Below are 19,503 nucleotides of genomic sequence, written 5' to 3'. Positions count from 1 at the left end.
TGAGCAAATAATCACACACCATGGTCCCGAGATGAAATGAATTTTTACACTTACATTCTTGCCTTCACCCAATCCTATTACTTTCAGTCCAAACTCTGTAATTATGTCCCTCTTGACTAAGTCCCTGGATGGGCATAAATATCATGTGCTTAATTTAAGTAGTGAAAATAATCACGTCCTGGACCTGTATTTAGATTGTATTTTTTATGTCCAATTTGGCCTTTACCTGATCCTGTTACTTCAACACCTTCTCAGTCCCAAATATCTAGAGTAAAAGACTGTGGTCTGGTTTAACTCAAGAAAAGTTCACTGTGACTTCAAAACCATAATGATGTTTCACCCAATACACATAAGCATACAGCAGGCTGTGGATTGTTTGACTCATCCATCAATTTTCAACTCAGCAGAGAACAGTGGAAGTCCGTTGAACGACCCTGTGTGTTGAAAAATGTCGCTAAAGGCATTAAAAAGTGATGCATGCAAGCGTCAGTATATGACAACTTAGGAGTGAGAATGCCCTCATTACTTTTACTAAACATCCTTTATTTCCCATGCATTATTTTCTGAATTTAAATTCAGAAAAAAAACAGACATTACCCCATGCTAAACTGAGTTTTCTCATTTCTAATCTGGCCTTCACTTGACTGTGTCATTTTTACTCCCGATGGTGTAAAAATAAAAATAGGTATGAATTAGAATTTAAATTTATCAAATAATCACGTCATGACTTGTACAAAAATGTAATTTGTCATTCCTAGTCTGGCCTTCACTCGATCCTGTTACTTAAACACCATATCCTGTAATTGTTCTACATAGTTTCTATCTAAATCCTCTAGGTAGGAACGAATGGAATTTTAATGTAAGCAAATAATTACACATTATCACCCTGTGCTAAAATGGCTTTCATCATTTCTAATCTTGCCTTTCCTGATCATGTTACTTACACTTCCAATTTATTATTTCCCATGTGACTATTTCAGAGGCTCTATCCAAAGACCCACTGTTGATACAGTAAAAGTAGGACTTTCTGAATTTCGGATAAGCAACAAATTTCATTTCATGACCCTAAACTAAAATGGTTTTGTCATTTCGAATCTGGCCTTTGCCTGATCCTGCCACATTTACTCCCGATCCTGCTATCGTTTCCCGTGTGACTAACTCGGAGCTTCTCCTCGGAGTCTTTGGATAGAAGTAATTCCTGAACTTCATCCAAACCCTGGCTGAGTGTAAATAGGACTTTGTGTATGAAAGTTAATACATAGTTAATACATACAGCATATAAATTCCTTAGTTTTCCCATCAAAATCCAAACAACGCTCTCTCATATCCTGTAGTTTCTTTGAGACTTCACATCTGTCTGGCTGCCTGCAGCGTGAGACAACAAGAGTCTGCACAGGTGGAGCGGTTTTCACTGGTTCGGTTGTGTGAGGCAGGATCAGTCAAAGCCAGGAAAGGAACTGAATCCACCCTCAATACTAATGAGTCCACTGGTTCAGTGGACAGAGGATAGATCAAGAGAGCTAAGTTAGGGGAAAGCTCCTCATTGAATTAGCTGAGCTGGAAAGTTTGAGGCAGCAAAGCTAATCGGCGTGCTTGAGCTGGAGTGCACATGACTCGCGGCCAGCGCACAGCTCACTAAGGCCAAAGCAGCCGATGGAAATCCAATGTGCAGGGATCCACTGGAGGCAGTGATGCATCAAACCCGGCTTCTGTGATGTGAACTACAGCATGGTTTCTAGTCGATGATGTTTAAGCTTGGTCTTACCCCTGCAGATGCTCTTTCACTCAGAAGAAAAGGCACTTAGCAGGGGTCTGCTGAGCTCCTTTGTTCTGCATTTGTATTGTGGCTGTGAATTTTTTTTTTCTCACCTGGGAACTGCATAAATGTTTCTGAAATCACAAGAATAATATACAGTGAACTACTGTATATGAGCTCTAGAGAGGACATGGGTCAAAATGATTTGATTAATTGTTTATGTGGTTATCTCAACATAATTTGAAAGATCTCTTACTGTATAAAAGATGTCAGTGTCTTCTTTGATTATAAAGCAGGTCTAGGTTCTATATTGATACTGTGAAAGTATCAAAGCCTCAGTCCACAGAGAAATGCACACAGCCTGTATTCAGAAACTGAACCTTAAAACGAGCCATCAGGACTTCTGGAACTTTGTGATGTCACAACAAAGCAGTCACCGCTCTCAGCCATGCCCTCCATGCCATCCAAAACCATGCAGGATTTGGTTTCTCTGAGTGTTTACCTGAAATCAGATCTGATTGGGTCACAGACCTGTTGTTACTAGAGCTCCAGAGAGAAGCCTGAGAGAGGAGATGTAAAACTACATTGATGTTTTTTCTTAAAACCACAAATATATCTTCTCATGGATCAACCCTTCAAATAAAACATTGGAGAAGAGGAAAATATGGAGCTTTAAATAAGTATCTTATCGTTTTGTCACAGATACAAACTGAGGTGATATCTTGTGTACACAGTCAGAAGTTCATCGCACACACGCAAGCTGAATAATTTAACGGGAAAATGTGTGTTCACAAATGTTATTGTTCTGGTGAAAATACTTCTAAACACTACATGCACGAGGGAACAGTGTTTCAGTGGCCATATGTAACTGCAGCAGAAAATATGGCCTCTCTGCATGGCTCGCTGCAGTGGCTCTATCCCACTGACACCATGATTGCATACTCAACACACACAAACACACACACATTCTATACCTGTGAGGACCCTCATTAATAAAACCGAATCTAATCCTATTTCTAAACCCTCACTCAGCCCTTTGCAGAGGTAAAACTTTAACTCCTCTGTCCTGTTACCTTTTTTTGCATCTAATTTTAACGTCATAAAATCTATTATTATATTAAGTCATCCTCCTGTTTCTTATCGATTAATCATTTTAGACTGTTTGATCTCATTTTTACTGTGCCTCATTTCTGCACCCGCAATGTTGTAAAACATTAAACTGTTGTTAAATTATTTTTTTATCATTCATTTTTATGTTCGTACTCAATTTTATCTTGTCTTGTAAAGCACTTTGTAACTGTGTTTTGAAAGCTGCTATATAGATAAAGCTTATTACTACATTATTACATTTTTTTTCAATCATCAAGGAAACTCAAACCATCAAAGTGCAAACTTTTTTCCACACTGTATGATTATGAAGCTACATGCTAGATTTTATGCATCTGCTTGTTGTTTATTAATCTAAATTCTGCATCGGTCAAGGCTGCACCATCCCATCAAATCTAAATATTCTAGATATTTGCACATTTACCCCAAATTGAATCAAATTTTTTTTTTTTTTATCTTAGAAAACTTTGGGATCTTAAACCAAAGACAGTGTTTATGTCTGCATGTTGCTGTATTAACAACAACAGAAGATCTACGTTGAAAACACCATGATAACAAAGAGGTGACTGCTCAGTCACATTGTGCATCTTAATGATAATTGTTGCGGTGATGTTGGTGGATGACACGCTGTGTACGTCCCTGCACCCTCCAAAAATGCTTATGCATAATATATACAAAAGTGCTGCACCGTATTATGCAACCATTCTCTTATGTGTGTGTGTGTGTGTGTGTGTGTGTGTGTGTGTGTGTGTGTGTGTGTGTGTGTGTTTGTGTGCTCTCCCAGACCCCACTTCACCAATTTCTATGTTTAGCAGCCTATTCGCGTCTACAGTTAAATTGTACTTTCCACTCTAGTTATTACAGCGGCAGACAAAATATGAAAAGCGCTGAGGGCCATGGATAATAAGCACAGAAATAGAGCAGGCAGTGAGCAAACCACAGCCTCATCATCACTGTACAGTCCAACACGCCCCCCCCCCCATACACACATACACACTCATACATTAATGCACTGCTATTCCTAAATCCAAGAGACAATCATTGTCCCGACTGAAACTTCAGGACAAGTGAAGCTTCATCTCCCCTCCTCTCTTCCTCTTTCTGTCTCTCCTGCATCGTTTGCTTCAGTCTAGCACTGCAGCCGGGCAGATTAGGATCCCGCCTCCTCCCCTCCCTCCTCCTCCTCCTTTCATCCATCCTTCCCTCCCTCAGTCCACTGCTTCTGTTTCTCCCATGACAGCAAATGTGCAATTTGCAGGCTCTCCTTTGAACGAAAAAAAAAGCTTTAACCGCATGCTTGATAGATTGTACAGTAGTGACTCTCTGACACCAGGGAACACGTCGGGGAGATATACAACACTATTGTGTCTCTCTCTGAATCACTGCTTTATTACACCACACACACACACACACACACAGAAAGTCACACAGACACATGCCCTCTCAGGGGAGCAATTAAACCTATAAAACACAAAACTGAAAACTGCACATGTTCCCATTTGTTGGTAAAAGCTGTGGGAGAAAAACTCAATTTCTCTGAGTGAAATAGAAGCTCACCAGAAAAATCTGACTGATCCAGTCATCCTCCACTTCAAAGTGTTTGCTGGTCTTTGTATGAGGAGAGCAGCCTGTAGAGGACAATACATGTCTATTAAGTCGTTGATAAGTCTTTTGAACCTAATGTATTTGATTTAAATAATACTACAGTAATATACTGCATGTGCATAAAGCTGAGACCAGCAGAGAGCAGGATATCCTGACCCTAGTCCTGAGTGTCTCATGATTGGACAATGCAAATGATTCAGTCCACATCGATGTCCATTGAAATGTCATTTAATTCAGAAATGTTTTTTTAAAATTAGACTTTAAAGAAGTCACTGCATTTAAAAAGTCCTTTGTTAGTGTTTGGTCGCCCACATCCTCCATGATCATGCACAGCCTCCTTCAGTTTCAAGCTCAGGCCGAGGGACTGGTGGTGGGGTTATATATATATATATATATATATATATATCCATATATATGTATCAAATATATCCTGGGGCTTGACCATGGAATGGTTAAAGTAATAACTACAATCTTTCAGTCTACTTTGAAATAAACTGGATCTCCACCCCATTTATATCAGTGAGAGTCGGCTAAATAACAGAAACACCTCCGTATAATGTAACACAGCTACACACACTACATCCTCCATGATGATCATACAGTTGAATCAACAACTGTCTACATCTACTTTAAGCTTCATTGGATGTTCCTAATAAACTGACAATTGAGTGTATATTAGGTGTATCCACAGGCTGCAAAGAGCCTGACTGGAATGAATTGGTTGATTTCAGTGTTGTTCTCACCTGGGGCCGGTTTCACAAAGATAAAGACTTTGACTAATATAACAAATAGACGTCTGAATTCATCCGTTGCACAAAGCAGTTTAGTTCTTGACTATCTTAAGATGGAGTGTGGTACAGTGAATTTTGGGTAAATTAAGATTTTTTTCAATATATTAAAAAAAAAATGGCCGACTAAGGAACCACATCCAACCACTGAGCTCTGTCTTTTGGAAGATTTCAACAGTTACAAGAACGTTTTACATGAATACGCAAATCTTGTTTTTTGTTGTTGGGTGCTACTGGTCAGCTCAGGGGTCACTGATTGTTACTATGGTAACATTGGTCTTAAGCCTAAGTTAGCCTGGGGGTAAGGTGTCCAATGTTTTTGTCAATGAGGTCTGTATTTTTGCTAAACGGTCTGACTAACATGAAGACCGGACCAACTTTGTGAAACTGACCCCTGAACTCACCTAACAACGGCATATTTGAGACCTGACCTGACACCTGTATGTGTAGATTTTGGCTAATGCACTCTTTCGTTTCCCCTCTTCCCACTGGGTGTTATTACATGTACTCGCAACACATTTGAAACCTACGTCTCTTTTGTGCGCAATGATTTGGATGATTCACGGCATATTTGTCAAATATACAACTTTTTTTCTGTTGCCTCATCCAGTGTTTTTTAGCTACTGTCACACATGCTGAAACAACATGGTCAAAAGTATGTGGACAAGTATTACACCCTTATGTGATAGCTGAACGTGCTGCTCCAACAGGCTTCTGGTTTCAGTCTTTCCACCAGATGTTGAACCCAGCTGCAGGGATTTTCTCCCATTGAGACACAGGAGAATCAGTGAGAGCCAACAGTGATGTGTAGTGATCAGGTCTGGCTCACACTCTGAGCTGTCGGAGGCGGCTCAGTGCAGACCAGTCAAATTCTTCTGCACCAAACTGGGAAAATATTTGCTGTATGGAGCTGACTTTTGTCATGTTGAAAAGAAAAACACAAAAGGACACTGTTGTATTAAAAAAAAAAAAAAACCTGTATGCTGAGGCATTATCATTTCCTTTCACTGGAACTAAGGGGTTTAGTCCATAACAAGAGAAACAGATTGTCACACACTGGTCAAATGTATGTGTCCATATACTTTTGGCCGTACGATATAAAGTATTATGTTCTTTGTTTCAATGTAAGGAAATTCTTAGACGATACAGACAATAATGCAGACAAGCTGCTTGTCCCAGGTGCTGGGGGGTCATGACACCCCCTCTCAGGTGTGTCACTGTGTGCCTCGCTCCTCACAGCGTCTGCCTTTCTACCTCATTTCACAAAGCTGGGTTTGAGTTAAACCATTATATTATTCTGTGGCAGTAGAACATGACACGGTGTTCTGATGTGGATTTTGGCAGCTGCAGCTTGGGGCACAGGTGGTGTTTGACCTCAAATACACAAATAGATAGTGCACAACTTAAAACAGATGCAAACTCTGCACACACACACACACATGTAGAAAACCACAGATTACATCTAGTTTACTGAACTGCTTGTTCTTAAGCAGCAGCAGTAGCAGTTGACGTTTCCAGGGACATATTTAGACATCAGCTTTGTCTGAAAACTCTGTCTGCTTCTTACAGTTTAAATATAATCTGCTAGACTGAAGTACATAAAACATGTATGACTAAACCCTGATAGACAAACAGGTGCGGCCATGAGTTCAAACATATACGCCTCATGGCCAAACACTGTATTTTAAATTCTAGGAAGCATGCCATCAACTATGTTCAGATGGATTTCGGGGAATTGCATATAAAATGATTCACAATACTTAATCTTAAATATCTGTGCAGCCATCTTGGGTTATAAAATTATTCCTCAACATAAGCTTCACATAGAGAAAATGAAATAGGAACAAGCAGAAGCAGGAAATTTATGTGATATGGCAAAACTTGGAGAAAAAAAATGTATTTAGCAGGAGATTTTTATAGAAAAATCAAAATTGAGGAGGTTGTGTTACTTTAGGGTTTGACATGCCTTGGTGATTAAAAAATCATGCCTGCATGGATTTGTGCTCCCCCGCTGCATTCAGCTCAGCAGGCGGCATGTGATATGAGCTTCCAGACAGCACCTTTGTCTGTGCTTAAAGCCCCTTAAAGGAGACACTGTTAGCGCCTCACTGGACGTTTTTGGTCTCTATGGTGACAGAAATGGCAAACTCAACACCTGATTCCCAGGAGCTCACCTAGGGCTTCTCTCTTTCTCATGCACACATGCACGAGTCTTTTCTTGCATTCTCTGTGCCGCACACACACAAACACAAACCAGAGGAAGTATTTAGAAGTGAAACTGGCAAAACTACAAAATCTGCATCATTTGTTTTCCCCTTAAATAAAAATACAGAAGCATAATCACTAAAGTGTACAACAAGAATCCAAAGTAGAGGTCCTCCTTCTGCACAACGGCCCCTCCCTGAGGATTAAATTATTGATTTGTGAGTCTATAACAACTTATCTTTAATGTTGTTTGGGCCACATATGACCGCTTCATTATTCTGCTCTGTGGTTGGAGATGATGTGACACACGGGCAAATCAGCCGGTTGGCCGACTTTCCAAGACTGAGACGTTCGGATGGATTTCAGTCTCAAGTCTGTGAAGTACAGAGTTTGAGTCAGGATTTGGCTATCTTAGCTTAGCTTAGCTTAGTTTATCTTAGCTTAGCATAAAGAGTGGAAGCAGGCAGACACAGCTAGCCTGACTCTCTGACAAGCCTACCAAGCAGTCTACCAACATCTCTGTTACGGAGATGTAATGCAACAGTTTGTTAATGAACCACAGTGTATCCATCCACTTAGCACTAAAATTTGGGTTGCAGTCAGTGAGTTCTGGGGCTGGTTGCATAAAACACCTTAAGTTTTCTACTTAAGTATGACGCTTAAGGTTTAATTTCCTCTTAGCTGAGGGGGTTACTTAAGGGTATTGCGCAGAATCTCTGAGGGGTTTCCTTAGTTGAGGAAAAAAGTTAAGAAATTTACAGCAATGAGAGAGATTTTACAGCAGTAAAATTCTACTGTTTCCATGGAGACTGTTGATTTGCTGCCATAAGCACATGTGATACCAGTTATCTCATCCTCCCGTTTTTTGGACGGGAACTTCACCATGGTCAACTTTGGTTGCTACGGTCTTTTGTGCAACAATCTAACTGTCTTTGAGTGATTTTTTAAGTTTAAGTTTAAGAGGAGAAAACATTAAATACTTCAGTGATGGTATCCCAGGGTAGGGACGAGCGACCTGTGTGGTTGTTGAAGCTGGAGGACTTGTTGCATCATATTCAATGATTATTGCATTTATTTCTTTATTTATGTATTTTTTGCATTATCAGACAGGATTTTAAAAGTTTTTTGTGTCATTTTCTCTTCATTTCTGGCATTATGTTTTTCATTACATATACATATGCAGATTCAAACTGCCCCTAAAACAGGTGGATGGACACATAATTAGAATTTGAGGGTTTATTTGGAGTTTTGGGAGGGGTTGGATCATATGTGACTACGCTTCATATGTGATTATGCATACACTATGCAAATAGGCCACTTGATGCCACTCTGCTCTATTGTTGGGAAGGTTAAATGGGGAGCAGCGTGCTGATGGCTAGGGACAGCGCAGATTAATACTGCTGTTCCCATCATCCTCCTCCCTCCGTCTGCCCCTCCTTCTTCCTCTCTCTTTCTCTTTTGTATGACGAGGGGCAGAGTCAGTTCCTGTGTCATTGTTAGAGATCCATCTGCCTGGCTGCACTCACACACAGACACACACACACACACACACACACACACACACACATACACACACAGCGGCAGCAGCAATTAAACCTGTTCGACACACTTGACAGAGAGGAGCTTTGGGCTGTGTGTGTCCAGCACGAGCCATCTGTGAAACAACCACCCACCCACCCTAACACACGTACACATACACACACACACACAATCAATATGTGTGTGTGTGTGTGTGTGTGTGTGTGTGTGTGTGTGTGTGTGTGTGTGTGTGTGTGTGTGTGCTGCTTTAAATAGATTTCATTCACTAACATTCCCCTAGCCCCCGTCTTCTTTTTTTTGGGGGGGGGCAAGAGGTCCCTCCGTCCTCCTCCTTTTCTTCTCTTGTGATGGACAGACGCGACAGACGAGTTTAGGGAGGGGAAGGAGAGATGGACGGACGGATGGATGGATGGATGGATGAGTGGGTGGGTGGATGTAGAGGGAGGACAGGATGGATGGATGGCAGATTGGGGAGCAGACCTTTCATTTATTGTTGCTCCCTGAAGTAGGACAGCGGGCAGACAGATAGATAGACAGAGCAGCTGTAATTACTGGTGGCAGCAGCCCCCATCTGAAGATATTGTATTGATATGAGGCTGTTAGCAGGAGATTACCATGTGGATGACTGGGGGTCTGGGCCAGTCTGGGTCTCCACTGTGCGCTCATGTTAATCATGATGAAGCCATTGTTCTTTTTGTTGTCTTAAAAGTGCTCTACTTTCTGTCCTTAGAGTAGGAACAGAGGCCAAGAGAGGAAGTTATGGGCTCATAGTTTTACTTTTTTTTAGCCAGTCTTTATTGAAATAAATGCACAATTTCAACATATTTGTAAGAACTAAACAGATTATTATCCAATTTTAAGTCTGCAAAATACAGCCGCAGTGAGAGAAAGTAGAAGTCGTCGTCAATTTTAAGTGTTGGACCTGTTCTGAAACATCTGAATTATTTTTAAAGGGATCAGAGGATGGTCAGACCCGGTCTGAAGAGACCTGAGGATAATTACATTACACTCATTACAAAAATGCATTCGTCCCAAACAGACCCAAACAGAGGGAGAACACCAATACTGGCAGCAGCTTGATGCTCCAGCAATGAACAAGCTGATAAAAGAATCAGTGTAAAAGATAAGATAAGATATTCCTTCATTAGTCCCACAGTGGGGAAACTTACAGTATTACAACAGCAAAGTGACAGTACAAAGAAAGAAAAACTGCAAAATGGCAATATCAAATACTTAAAATAGATAAATAATATGATAATATAATATATTGTAATAGAAAATATTTTTTTCTGATGAAACAAATCTGAGAGCAAGTCTGTACCAGTAATCTTGAATATTATAGATAATGACACACACCCCTGAGCTAATACAACAGGACCTTACACAACCAGATTAGACTTAATATAATTTAGACCCAAACCACGTGGGTCCTAGTCGTGGTTTTGATTACGAGGAATTGAGACTCCTAGGACCAAGGACTTAAGTGAAGACCTGTAACAGAAAGTGAACAGAAATATCCAATCTCCAAAGTTCATACATACATACAAAGCTATAAAGACAACAGTAATATGTCATCACGTTTAAGTTGATACAGCATTCATGTTATCAAACAGTTGCCTGATTACAAATCCAGCAGAGACACTGGATTAATTAAAGTCTGCTAATCGCTCTCCTTTTTGCTCTGTTTGTGGTCTCTACCAACTCAGCTAGTCCTTAACTTTTTTTGATGGGCAGGTAACACAGAATCGGGTTTTAGAACTTTAAAAAAACTTAATACGTTAAAGCTACTGACTATTAAACCTAAACAATGAGCCCAAAAGTTCATATATAAGATTCTATAGCAGAACTGCAAAGTCTGGTGATGATGTTTTCTGTTTTGTCACTATGAAGGACTCATAATCATCTGATCCATTGTTAATATAGAAATGTTGATTACAGCAGCTTTAAAAGAGCAAAATCTGAAAATAAGAAGTCCTGCAGATAAGTCCTGAAACAGACCTGTACCAACAATCCTGTAAATCCACAATATCCATCTTAGCAGGTGTGTGTTTTGATGCAAGTGTGCAGTAATCCCTTTATTATAGGCTTCCTAAATACATGTTTGCTCCTCTCTAGCATCCCTAAGCTCATAGTTAAGCTTCCAATCATTTACTGTAACTGCACTTACATCACTGTAGGTTGGTTCATGTTCTAAATGGCACCTTTTCCTCCTCTGGAGTTAAATAAACCCACTGAGCAAACAAACTGTAGCTCCACAAACACATCGCTGCAGCGGAAAAGGGGCATTATGATCAAAGAGAATATATTTTCCATTGTCACTGGGACAGGGGGTCCTTTAAAATTTTAACAAAGCTAGTATAATTTTAATTTGATAGTGTATTATAGGGTAGTATAGGTTCGGTTACAGAGCAGCTGTACAGAGCAGCTGAGCAGAGCAGCTGAACAGGGCAGCTGAACAGGGCAGCTGAACAGAGCGCTACAGCTAGGTGGATAGCTGCTGACGTGGGTGCATAAACTCAAGGTAGATCACAGTCTAGTCTGTATGACATAATCTATAATCTCAGAGACATTAGACTCTCTGTGTCTTTCCACTTTACATTGCTGCTGACTATTTTCCTGACATCGTTTTAATGATATGGGTTTTAAATGCATTTTTTCTACATTTCAGTCAGCCCTTGTATGAATTAATTTGAATTCATTCACTATGGTATGAAAATCAACTTGAGACTTGAATCTTGCTTGATTTGTGTATTCCGCTATTGTCAGCACTTTGTGTGGTGCTGATCCAGGGGAAAGAGTAGATTCATTTGAAAAGTTTACGCACCACATTTACTGTGATAACCTCAAAGTGAGGGGCTGGCATTTTACTGTATTTTATTTATTATCTACAAGTCAATGTCAGTCCATCTCTGAAGCTCTGAAATGTGTAATTTTATAATAATTTTTAAAAGGACCAAGACATTGCCTACAGCTGGGCACTGTAGCTTTGAGCTTGAGTGGAAATAATGCTGTGCTTGGGACTATTTTCATTGGTGGATTAAAATGGTGTATGTAGGTGCCACAATGTGACTCATTGATGTTTTTTGGGATGACAGATGAAGAAGATATATTAGGCTTTTGTCACACTTATATGTTTTATATGGAAAAATTAATTAAACCAGGCATGGTAATTGAACAGTGATGGATTACATAACTCAACTCCTTGTCTCAAGTTGATTTCCATGCCTGTATGGAAATGAATAGAAACCAGTATCTGCTGTAAGGTAGGGAAAGTGCATTCACAAATGTAAAACCATTCAGGTGTGCTTGGAAATATAAAGCATGTGTGATTTGTAATAAATGGGCTAAAACATGCAACAACAAAAAAAGTAGTTCCTTGTTCTTGTTGCCTGTTATGTCATATCCCAGTATGCTGCTGCTGCTGCTGTGTGAACCAGCAGCCGCCAGTGGGTAGCCACCATAGACTATAAAAAGGACAGTCACATGCAGTTTGTCAGTAAGAAGGTGAGGATCTCACTGGAAAACCACAGAATTTGTAACCTGCTCTTATGAGGCTGAAGTAATTTCCCTACTGGCTTTGAAATTCATCTTCTGAGCATGCGCGCACAGGTTCGGTCAGCGGTTGGCCATAGAAAGGCAGGGGTAACCACTCTGAGTGTAAGATAGGGGTAACACCGTATTAAGAGAACACAGATAAAAAGGGTGCATGGAATAATTACCGTCTGGAGTTATATAAGAGTGATGTTGAAATTAGTTTTATATAATTCGTTAGGGTAAGGGTATATTTGTGTTTCTTTGTTTGTGTGTGTAACGCTCAGAGAAGTAGTGTGTTCTCCCCCGTAAGCCGCGGTGGAGTGGTTTGTCCCAGCCGTTGTCAGCCCCCGCCAGCCTCCTCTTGCCAGTGCTCTTCTTAAAATGAAGCTAGTAAGCCGCCGGTACCAGCGGAGGAGAAGGAGAGGGGACTGAAATGTAGAGCTGGCATCTACTTTCTCACCATTTAAAGGACGCTTATATATATGTATATACATATACACAGAGAGCCTTCATGAAGAGCCCCAAGTTATTAACATTATTATTATGTCGGAAGGAGCAGTCGCAGCCCGGTGCTTGCTGTACACAGTTCGTCTATTTATTCCAGTCTGAAGCAGGGATTCAGATACAAGACTTCCAAGTAGATAGATAGATTAGCTGAATAAATCAAGTGTTTTTTTAATCCGTGGTTTTTTGTTTTTGTCGTTTTCAACCGTTCGCATTTTATAAGCTTTTTTGTCAAATAAAGCCACGCGAAAAGCAATGTACAATACAGTTTGGACAACGGAAAAAGCCGGTGAGGAAGGAGACTGGAGGGACGTGATGATGCCCTACTCCACAGAGCTGATATTTTATCTGGAAATGGACCAACCGCCAGGTAAGGAGGCCGGTGACAGCCGAAGCTAATAACGGACATGGACGTTAGGTAGCTGGGAAAAGAGAGTGAGGAGGTGTTGTGGTGTCTTGTTGAAATTGGTGGAAAGTTTTAAAGCGCAAATCCCGCTGCTTCTCAGAACTATGCCCCCCCCCCAGTCCTTAGCAATATTTTGGTCGTCTTTCTCGAGGGATTTCACGTGTGTCCTGCTCATTTGTGGTGTTTTTTCCCCCATTTTTGGCAGCGCTGCACTTTCCACATTTGCTTGAAAATGTACATTAGCCTAGCTTAATCTTTTTTTTTTTTTTTCTAGCAGGAAGCAGGCAACTGGAGCTTGGCGACATTTTATCTTTTAGTTTAGTCATAATAACAGTTTCCAGCTGAACTGACAAAATTTTAAAACATATTATTCGTTGTTTCTTGATGTCTGGTGCATCTGTTACAGCAGAAATGCCCCTTTTTAAAGCTCTGACACAGTAGCTGCAGCTCTCCAAAGCAGCAGCCAGACAATAGTCCCATGAAGTCTGTACATGGAGGCAGCCGAAATCCCTCTCTGCCCATCTGCATATGATTTTGTATGATAAATGAATGGGAAAGATGACAGATAATCGCAACCTGAATCATTTTAGACTAAAGTGCACAAAACGTTAACGCGGTTCATTGTAAGCGAATTTGCTCCTTGAGGCCAACAACTCTTTTTTGCAACTCCCTGCACTTAAGCAAATCTATTGCTCTGCAATCAAAGTAAATGAAACGGCTCCATCGACATCAGCTCTGCCAGGTGCCGACAACGGGAATGGAGGGGGGAGACTGGGAGAGGGACCGGAATAATGAGCGAAACCGGGAATAAAAAGCTCCGGAGCATTTTATAACCATATCATCCCTCGCTGACATGCAGCTATAATTCTTTAATTCTTTGTGCTCCTTTATAGACAACTGTCAACTAGAACTGAATGTGTTTCATTCATTCATTCATTCCTCGGCAATTGTGCCAGTGTCATTTGACCCCCCTCTCTCCCTCCCCTCCCCTCCCCTCCTCAAGCATACAGTTTGCCCAGTAGCTCTATTCCTTTTCTCCTCTTTTCTCTTCCCCCATCTGTCTATTGAGAGGTACTGTATACTCTGCAGCCACCGTAAAGTGACATTATTATGTCTTATCTTTCGCATACTGCAGAGATAATTCAATACAACCCCTTTAGGTTAAGATGCTTTATCAAAGAAAGTATTTCCACCATAAGATCACATTGAATTAAACTAATCCTGGATGCATTTTCACCCAGTGTAAAAAAAAAAAAGCATTTCAGATGCAACCACTGCCACATTGCAATCTTTTATTTGATGTATATTGAAGTCTAAGTGAAGTGGACTGGTGCAGTATCTATAGCCTCTTTCTGCTTATTTCAAGTTAACGCCTCCTTTTTTTTCCTGAATGGACAGTGCTTCTCGATGCGTAGGTGGATGTAAATGTAACACACTGGCTCTTTGCTGGTGATTCACACACTTAACTGCCACTGGACCTTGGTTTTTATTACACCCAGAGTCATTCACTCTTTCATGCTTTACATGTGGAGTCATTGTCATGGTTGAAAAAAAATAATGATCCAAAAAAAACCAACTAAAAGCTGTTTTTGTCCTAGGTTAGCAGAGCATTTGTGCTCAATCCATGCTGTGAATAATGCAGGACAGAAATATGCACAAAACAGTGTATTGTGGACTCGAGATTCCTTTCAATAAATAGTGTTTTCAGTGATGAACGTGAAATAAAATTCAGAGCAGTCAGAATGAGTCTAAGTAGTTTTCACAGAAGGATCCGAGATGATTTGGTGTGAAAAGTTGATCAAATCACCCTGTTCTCACTAGTAACATTTAATTCAAGTTTCTTGACAATGCAGATTCACTTTTTCAGTAGCTCATACCTGCAGAATGTTTTTACAGCTTTTACGGTGTGTGTGTGTGTGTGTGTGTGTGTGTGTGTGTGTGTGTGTGTGTGTGTGTGTGTCTCCCCTCTCACCATCAATCACATCACCTAAACCTCTCTACATCTTTTTTTGACTGTCAGCGTGTCTTTGTCTCATCGTTTGCAGAGAGTGTGTGTATGCTTGTGTCTTTGTCTTAACATACCTGACATGTAATCTGTAAAGCTAAGAGAGAGGGCTGGTGATAGAGAGGCTGTAAGAGATGGGATGGGGGGGGAGAGAAACGGCAGCGAGGAATGATAAAGGGATGAGGAGAGACATAGAGAAAATAGAAGATGAACGTCCCGCAGATGTTCATTAGAATATTTATTACACTGGAATTCAAACGTGAACGCCTCAGTGACAGTTAAAGTGTGTGTGTGTGTGTGTGTGTGTGTGTGTGTGTGTGTGTGTGTGTGTGTGTGTTGCCTTTGTGTGCGGGGTGATTAGCACAGGTGGAGTGCCACCGCCCCCCCAGGGGAGGGCAAAGCCTGCGTTTCCACCAGCAACTTTGTGTGTGTGTGTGTGTGTGTGTGTGTGTGTGTGTGTGTGTGTGAGAGAATGTGAGTTTAACGATGAGTCTCATCTTTCAATGGAAAATCACCGGGGTATTATTGTTAAAGGACCATGTCAGAGTTTTTTTGCATGTCTTAGCTCATTTCCAGCAGCTCCCATGTGCTACACATGACTTTCTTGTTCTAGTTTCTATTCTACTCACTCATTCATTTCAATAAAATCAGCCCGTACAGGCTTGAAGGCTGCATTCCTCAGAGTTTACATGATGTCTGCATTTGATTTTGTGCAACTGTGGTAATGTGGTGCAGATTTTACAAATCAATCTGCCCTTTACGCTGCATTATTATGCAACAGAAATGTTACTTCGCCAACAATAGAAGCTGTAAAGCTGCCTTTCTTAGTCTTTCAGTGGAATGATATATTGATAATATAATCATATTATGCTTTTTATACTAAGTTCTGTTGCCTAAAGATGATTTAGAATGATTTGAAGCAATATTTTTGTCATAAAATTTAACATAGATTTGATGCCTTATTGTGATATTTCTGAATGATATTCTTGTTAATATCATAATCTCCTGCCTAGCCTTACTGTTGTCTTTAATAAGCAGTAGATTTGAAGAGATTTGCATGGCTGTACTTGCCTGCAAATGGAGAATAACACTTGAGATCAATGTTGTTTGCAATACAATAATTCTATATTCAAGAGCAGCTGTACAAAGCAGTGTGGTGGAGTGACTCAACATCTCAGTTGCCAATTTCCATGTTTGTTCAAGTTCAGTTTTATTTGCATATCACACTGAAATGAGCAGAAATCGAAATCTATGAAGTAGAAAAGCATTTCAGAAATCTAAAGCATCTTGTTTTGGAAGATATATGGGAAATATACATGATTGACCTATAGTACACACATGCTATAAATGACAGCAACTGAGTGGGTCTGTGGCATCACTCATGTGTCAAAGCGTCTTTACATACAGGACGTAATCATCATCTGCAGGATTGGATTGACATGTGGCCCAAAGGAGACGTAATCCACCGAATGTTTGCCGTCTATATGTGTCGCTAAGTGATAAGAACCTTTTATGAGGATCATAATTTCAACATAAACTAAACCTACTGCAAACCAAACATCCTACAATTCAAGACAAAAGTGTCCAAAACTATCGCAGAATATGATCTTGGAGATTTGACAAAAGAATACCAACTTAAGGTCCACTAACTGCCTTTTTGTGTAGCTTTCTATGTCCGTGGATAGAGTTTGCCCAGTTGTCTTGGAGATGGCTCCCTTCACATGCAAATTCAGTAGCTGCTAAAATGTAATTGTAATTGTGTTTTTTTGTGTTTTCACATTTTTGCTTTAAACAAAAAAATGCCAAATATTTACTGGTTCCAGCTTTTCATTGTTAATTGAATATGTTTTATTTTTGGATGTTCGAAGATGTCACCACAGGCTCAAGCTTTAAGTTCACTCAAATGAGAGTGAATGAATGAATAAATGAGTTTCTCACACACCTTCAGCTGCCAGTCGGGAAACAACCTGTTGATTTAACGCTTGATGCTGCGCTGCTGTGTGTGTGAGTGCGTAGTGACCCAGAGGGAATAGATATACCACTGGGCAACTCCACCTTCCTCTTTTCTTCCTTTCTCTTGTGAGGTCTGGCCCCCTTCCCTCCCTCTTTTGCCCCCCCATCCTCACTGTCTCCTGATTGGCTGAGGGGGCGGGCCTCCGTGCAGGGATTAGTTAGCGCGTCATCTGTCTTTTAGGATCAGCCTTGCTCGCTCTTTTCTTCAGTCTGACAGAGCATAGAGCAGGAGGAGGAGGTGGCAGTGGAGGAGGAGGTAGAGGAGGAGAGAGAGCGAGCGAGAGAGAGAGAGAAAGAGAGAGAGAGAGGAAGAGTAAGTGAGTGAGAGAGAGAGAAAGAGGAGGGAGGAGGGAAACAGCTGAGAGACGAGTGGCAGCATGCAGTTAACGGAGAGCACGATGGTGGAGGATGGTAAGAGACTGAACAGGACAGATTTGTTCTTTTGGGCTGGTTCTTTTCTCTTTTTCTTATTATTATCTTTGTCTTTATTTTTCTTTCTTTCTCAGTTGCTTAACCCACTTTTCTCTCTCCATTCTACATCCATTTATTTGCATTTTTTCACACTTTCTTTCTTTCTTTTTTTCCCTCTGTCTTGTCATTGCAGCCCCCTCCTCCTCTGTCATTCAGCTGGCGGCACACGACCCAAAGCCTCCAGTGCATGTGTGTGCGTGCGCGCATGGCGCGCGCGTTTGTGTGTATTGTTTCCCTGTTGCTCTTGTGCTTTTGTAGTTCAGTTTGTGGGAATTAGTGCTCAAACAATCAGAGAGTCACTTGTTAAAAGTAAAAACCCCTCTGGTTCCAGCTTCTCAGATCTGTAGAGTTGCTGCTTTTCTCTGTTTATAATTTTAATACAAGACACCTTAATTGTCAAAGCAATTTAAAATATTAGTTGACTAAATCCTTGTTGTGGTAGAAATTTGGACCTAGATTGGAAGAGGAAAGCTGTCAGGTGCCTCCATGTGTGCGTGCTTTCACAGGCATGACACTGAAACACACCCACATACTGTAGATGCTCACACACACAGCTTCTTACTTCACCCAGATGTAAAGATGTGGAAATAAAAGCGGCTTTCTTTGGTGAAGTTGATTCCTGCCTCGTGCTTTGAGTTTTTAGTCTGGGCGGTAATTTCACTTTGGTGTGTTAACTCTTGTTGCAGTGAAGATCTTTGTTGCTGTAGCCCTGATCAGCTGGAGTGTGCACACGTGATTTTATTTTATTTTTTTAAGCTTGCCGTGTTGCCAGAGGTTGACCAAGACCCATACTGATGCTTTGTGTGTTTGTCGTGTGTGTGTGTCAGTCTGTGCTGATGGTCATTGTTCAGGAGCGCTGTTGGTTTGTGCCTGCATGTGTGATGACAAGTGATATCGCTCTCTCTCTTTCTGTGTGTGTGTGTTTGTGTGTGTGTGTGTGTGGCAGAGCGCTGCTCCTTTGTCTGCCGAGGGGGAGGAGGGGAGGTTGCACTGACGGTCCCCTTTGTTCACAGTCCCTCGCTCTGAGTGTTTCCCGCAGTAGTTGTGGCTGTGATATTTTCTCAGATTTATGACACTACAGTTGTGCAACATGATCAGTTTTCACATTTTATCACATTTTCTGACTGTGTCCTCTTTGTTTGGATGGTTGTCAGTCTGTAAGTTTGACTTGTTTTGTGCAGGACAGATGTTTTAAAATAACAGACCAATGAGATGTATTGATCGGTGTGTCGGAGGGTTCGGCTCCGCAGATGCTGCAGAGTTCACTGCCTCTGGTTTTATTTAAAGCTTCAAGTTTCCTATGAACCTTTGCAACAAAGGACACTGTGTGTGTGTGTGTGTGTGTGTGTGTGTGTGTGTGTGTGTGTGTGTGTGTGTGTGTGTGTGTGTGTGTGTGTGTGTGTGTGTGTTCATTGTCCTGTTTCTAATAGTGAGGCTGAAATGAAGTCATAGTCAAAAAGTAATGACAATTTTATTGCTGATGACAATTCAAAACAAAAAAAGATCAAACTTGTTTGTTGTGTAAAATTAGTTTTTTGCATTTTCATATCATTGTCAAATTATATAAGAA

General features: G+C 40.8%; 1 protein-coding gene across 3 annotated transcripts in view; it reads left to right on the top strand.

Moving 5' to 3' along the window:
* The window catches only part of pik3r3b (phosphoinositide-3-kinase, regulatory subunit 3b (gamma)), a 208,053-nt gene that overhangs the window by 172,047 nt on the left and 16,503 nt on the right, over positions 1-19,503 (top strand). Inside the window, exon 1 of one of the 3 annotated variants that reach the window (XM_056377705.1) lies at positions 12,924-13,408. The exons of 1 other annotated variant lie outside the window; for it this stretch is intronic. In XM_056377705.1, coding sequence (XP_056233680.1) covers positions 13,294-13,408 — 115 coding nt within the window. In that variant the 5' untranslated portion in view covers positions 12,924-13,293. Of the gene's footprint in view, positions 1-12,923; positions 13,409-17,673; positions 17,874-19,503 lie in introns of those variants that run through there. One more of the 3 variants, XM_056377706.1, reaches the window with a different exon arrangement.

This window comes from Seriola aureovittata, chromosome 6, assembly GCF_021018895.1.
Source record: "Seriola aureovittata isolate HTS-2021-v1 ecotype China chromosome 6, ASM2101889v1, whole genome shotgun sequence".
NCBI lineage: Eukaryota > Metazoa > Chordata > Actinopteri > Carangiformes > Carangidae > Seriola > Seriola aureovittata.
The sequence above is the reverse complement of the archived record's forward strand: the minus strand, read 5'-3'. Positions and strand labels throughout refer to the sequence as shown.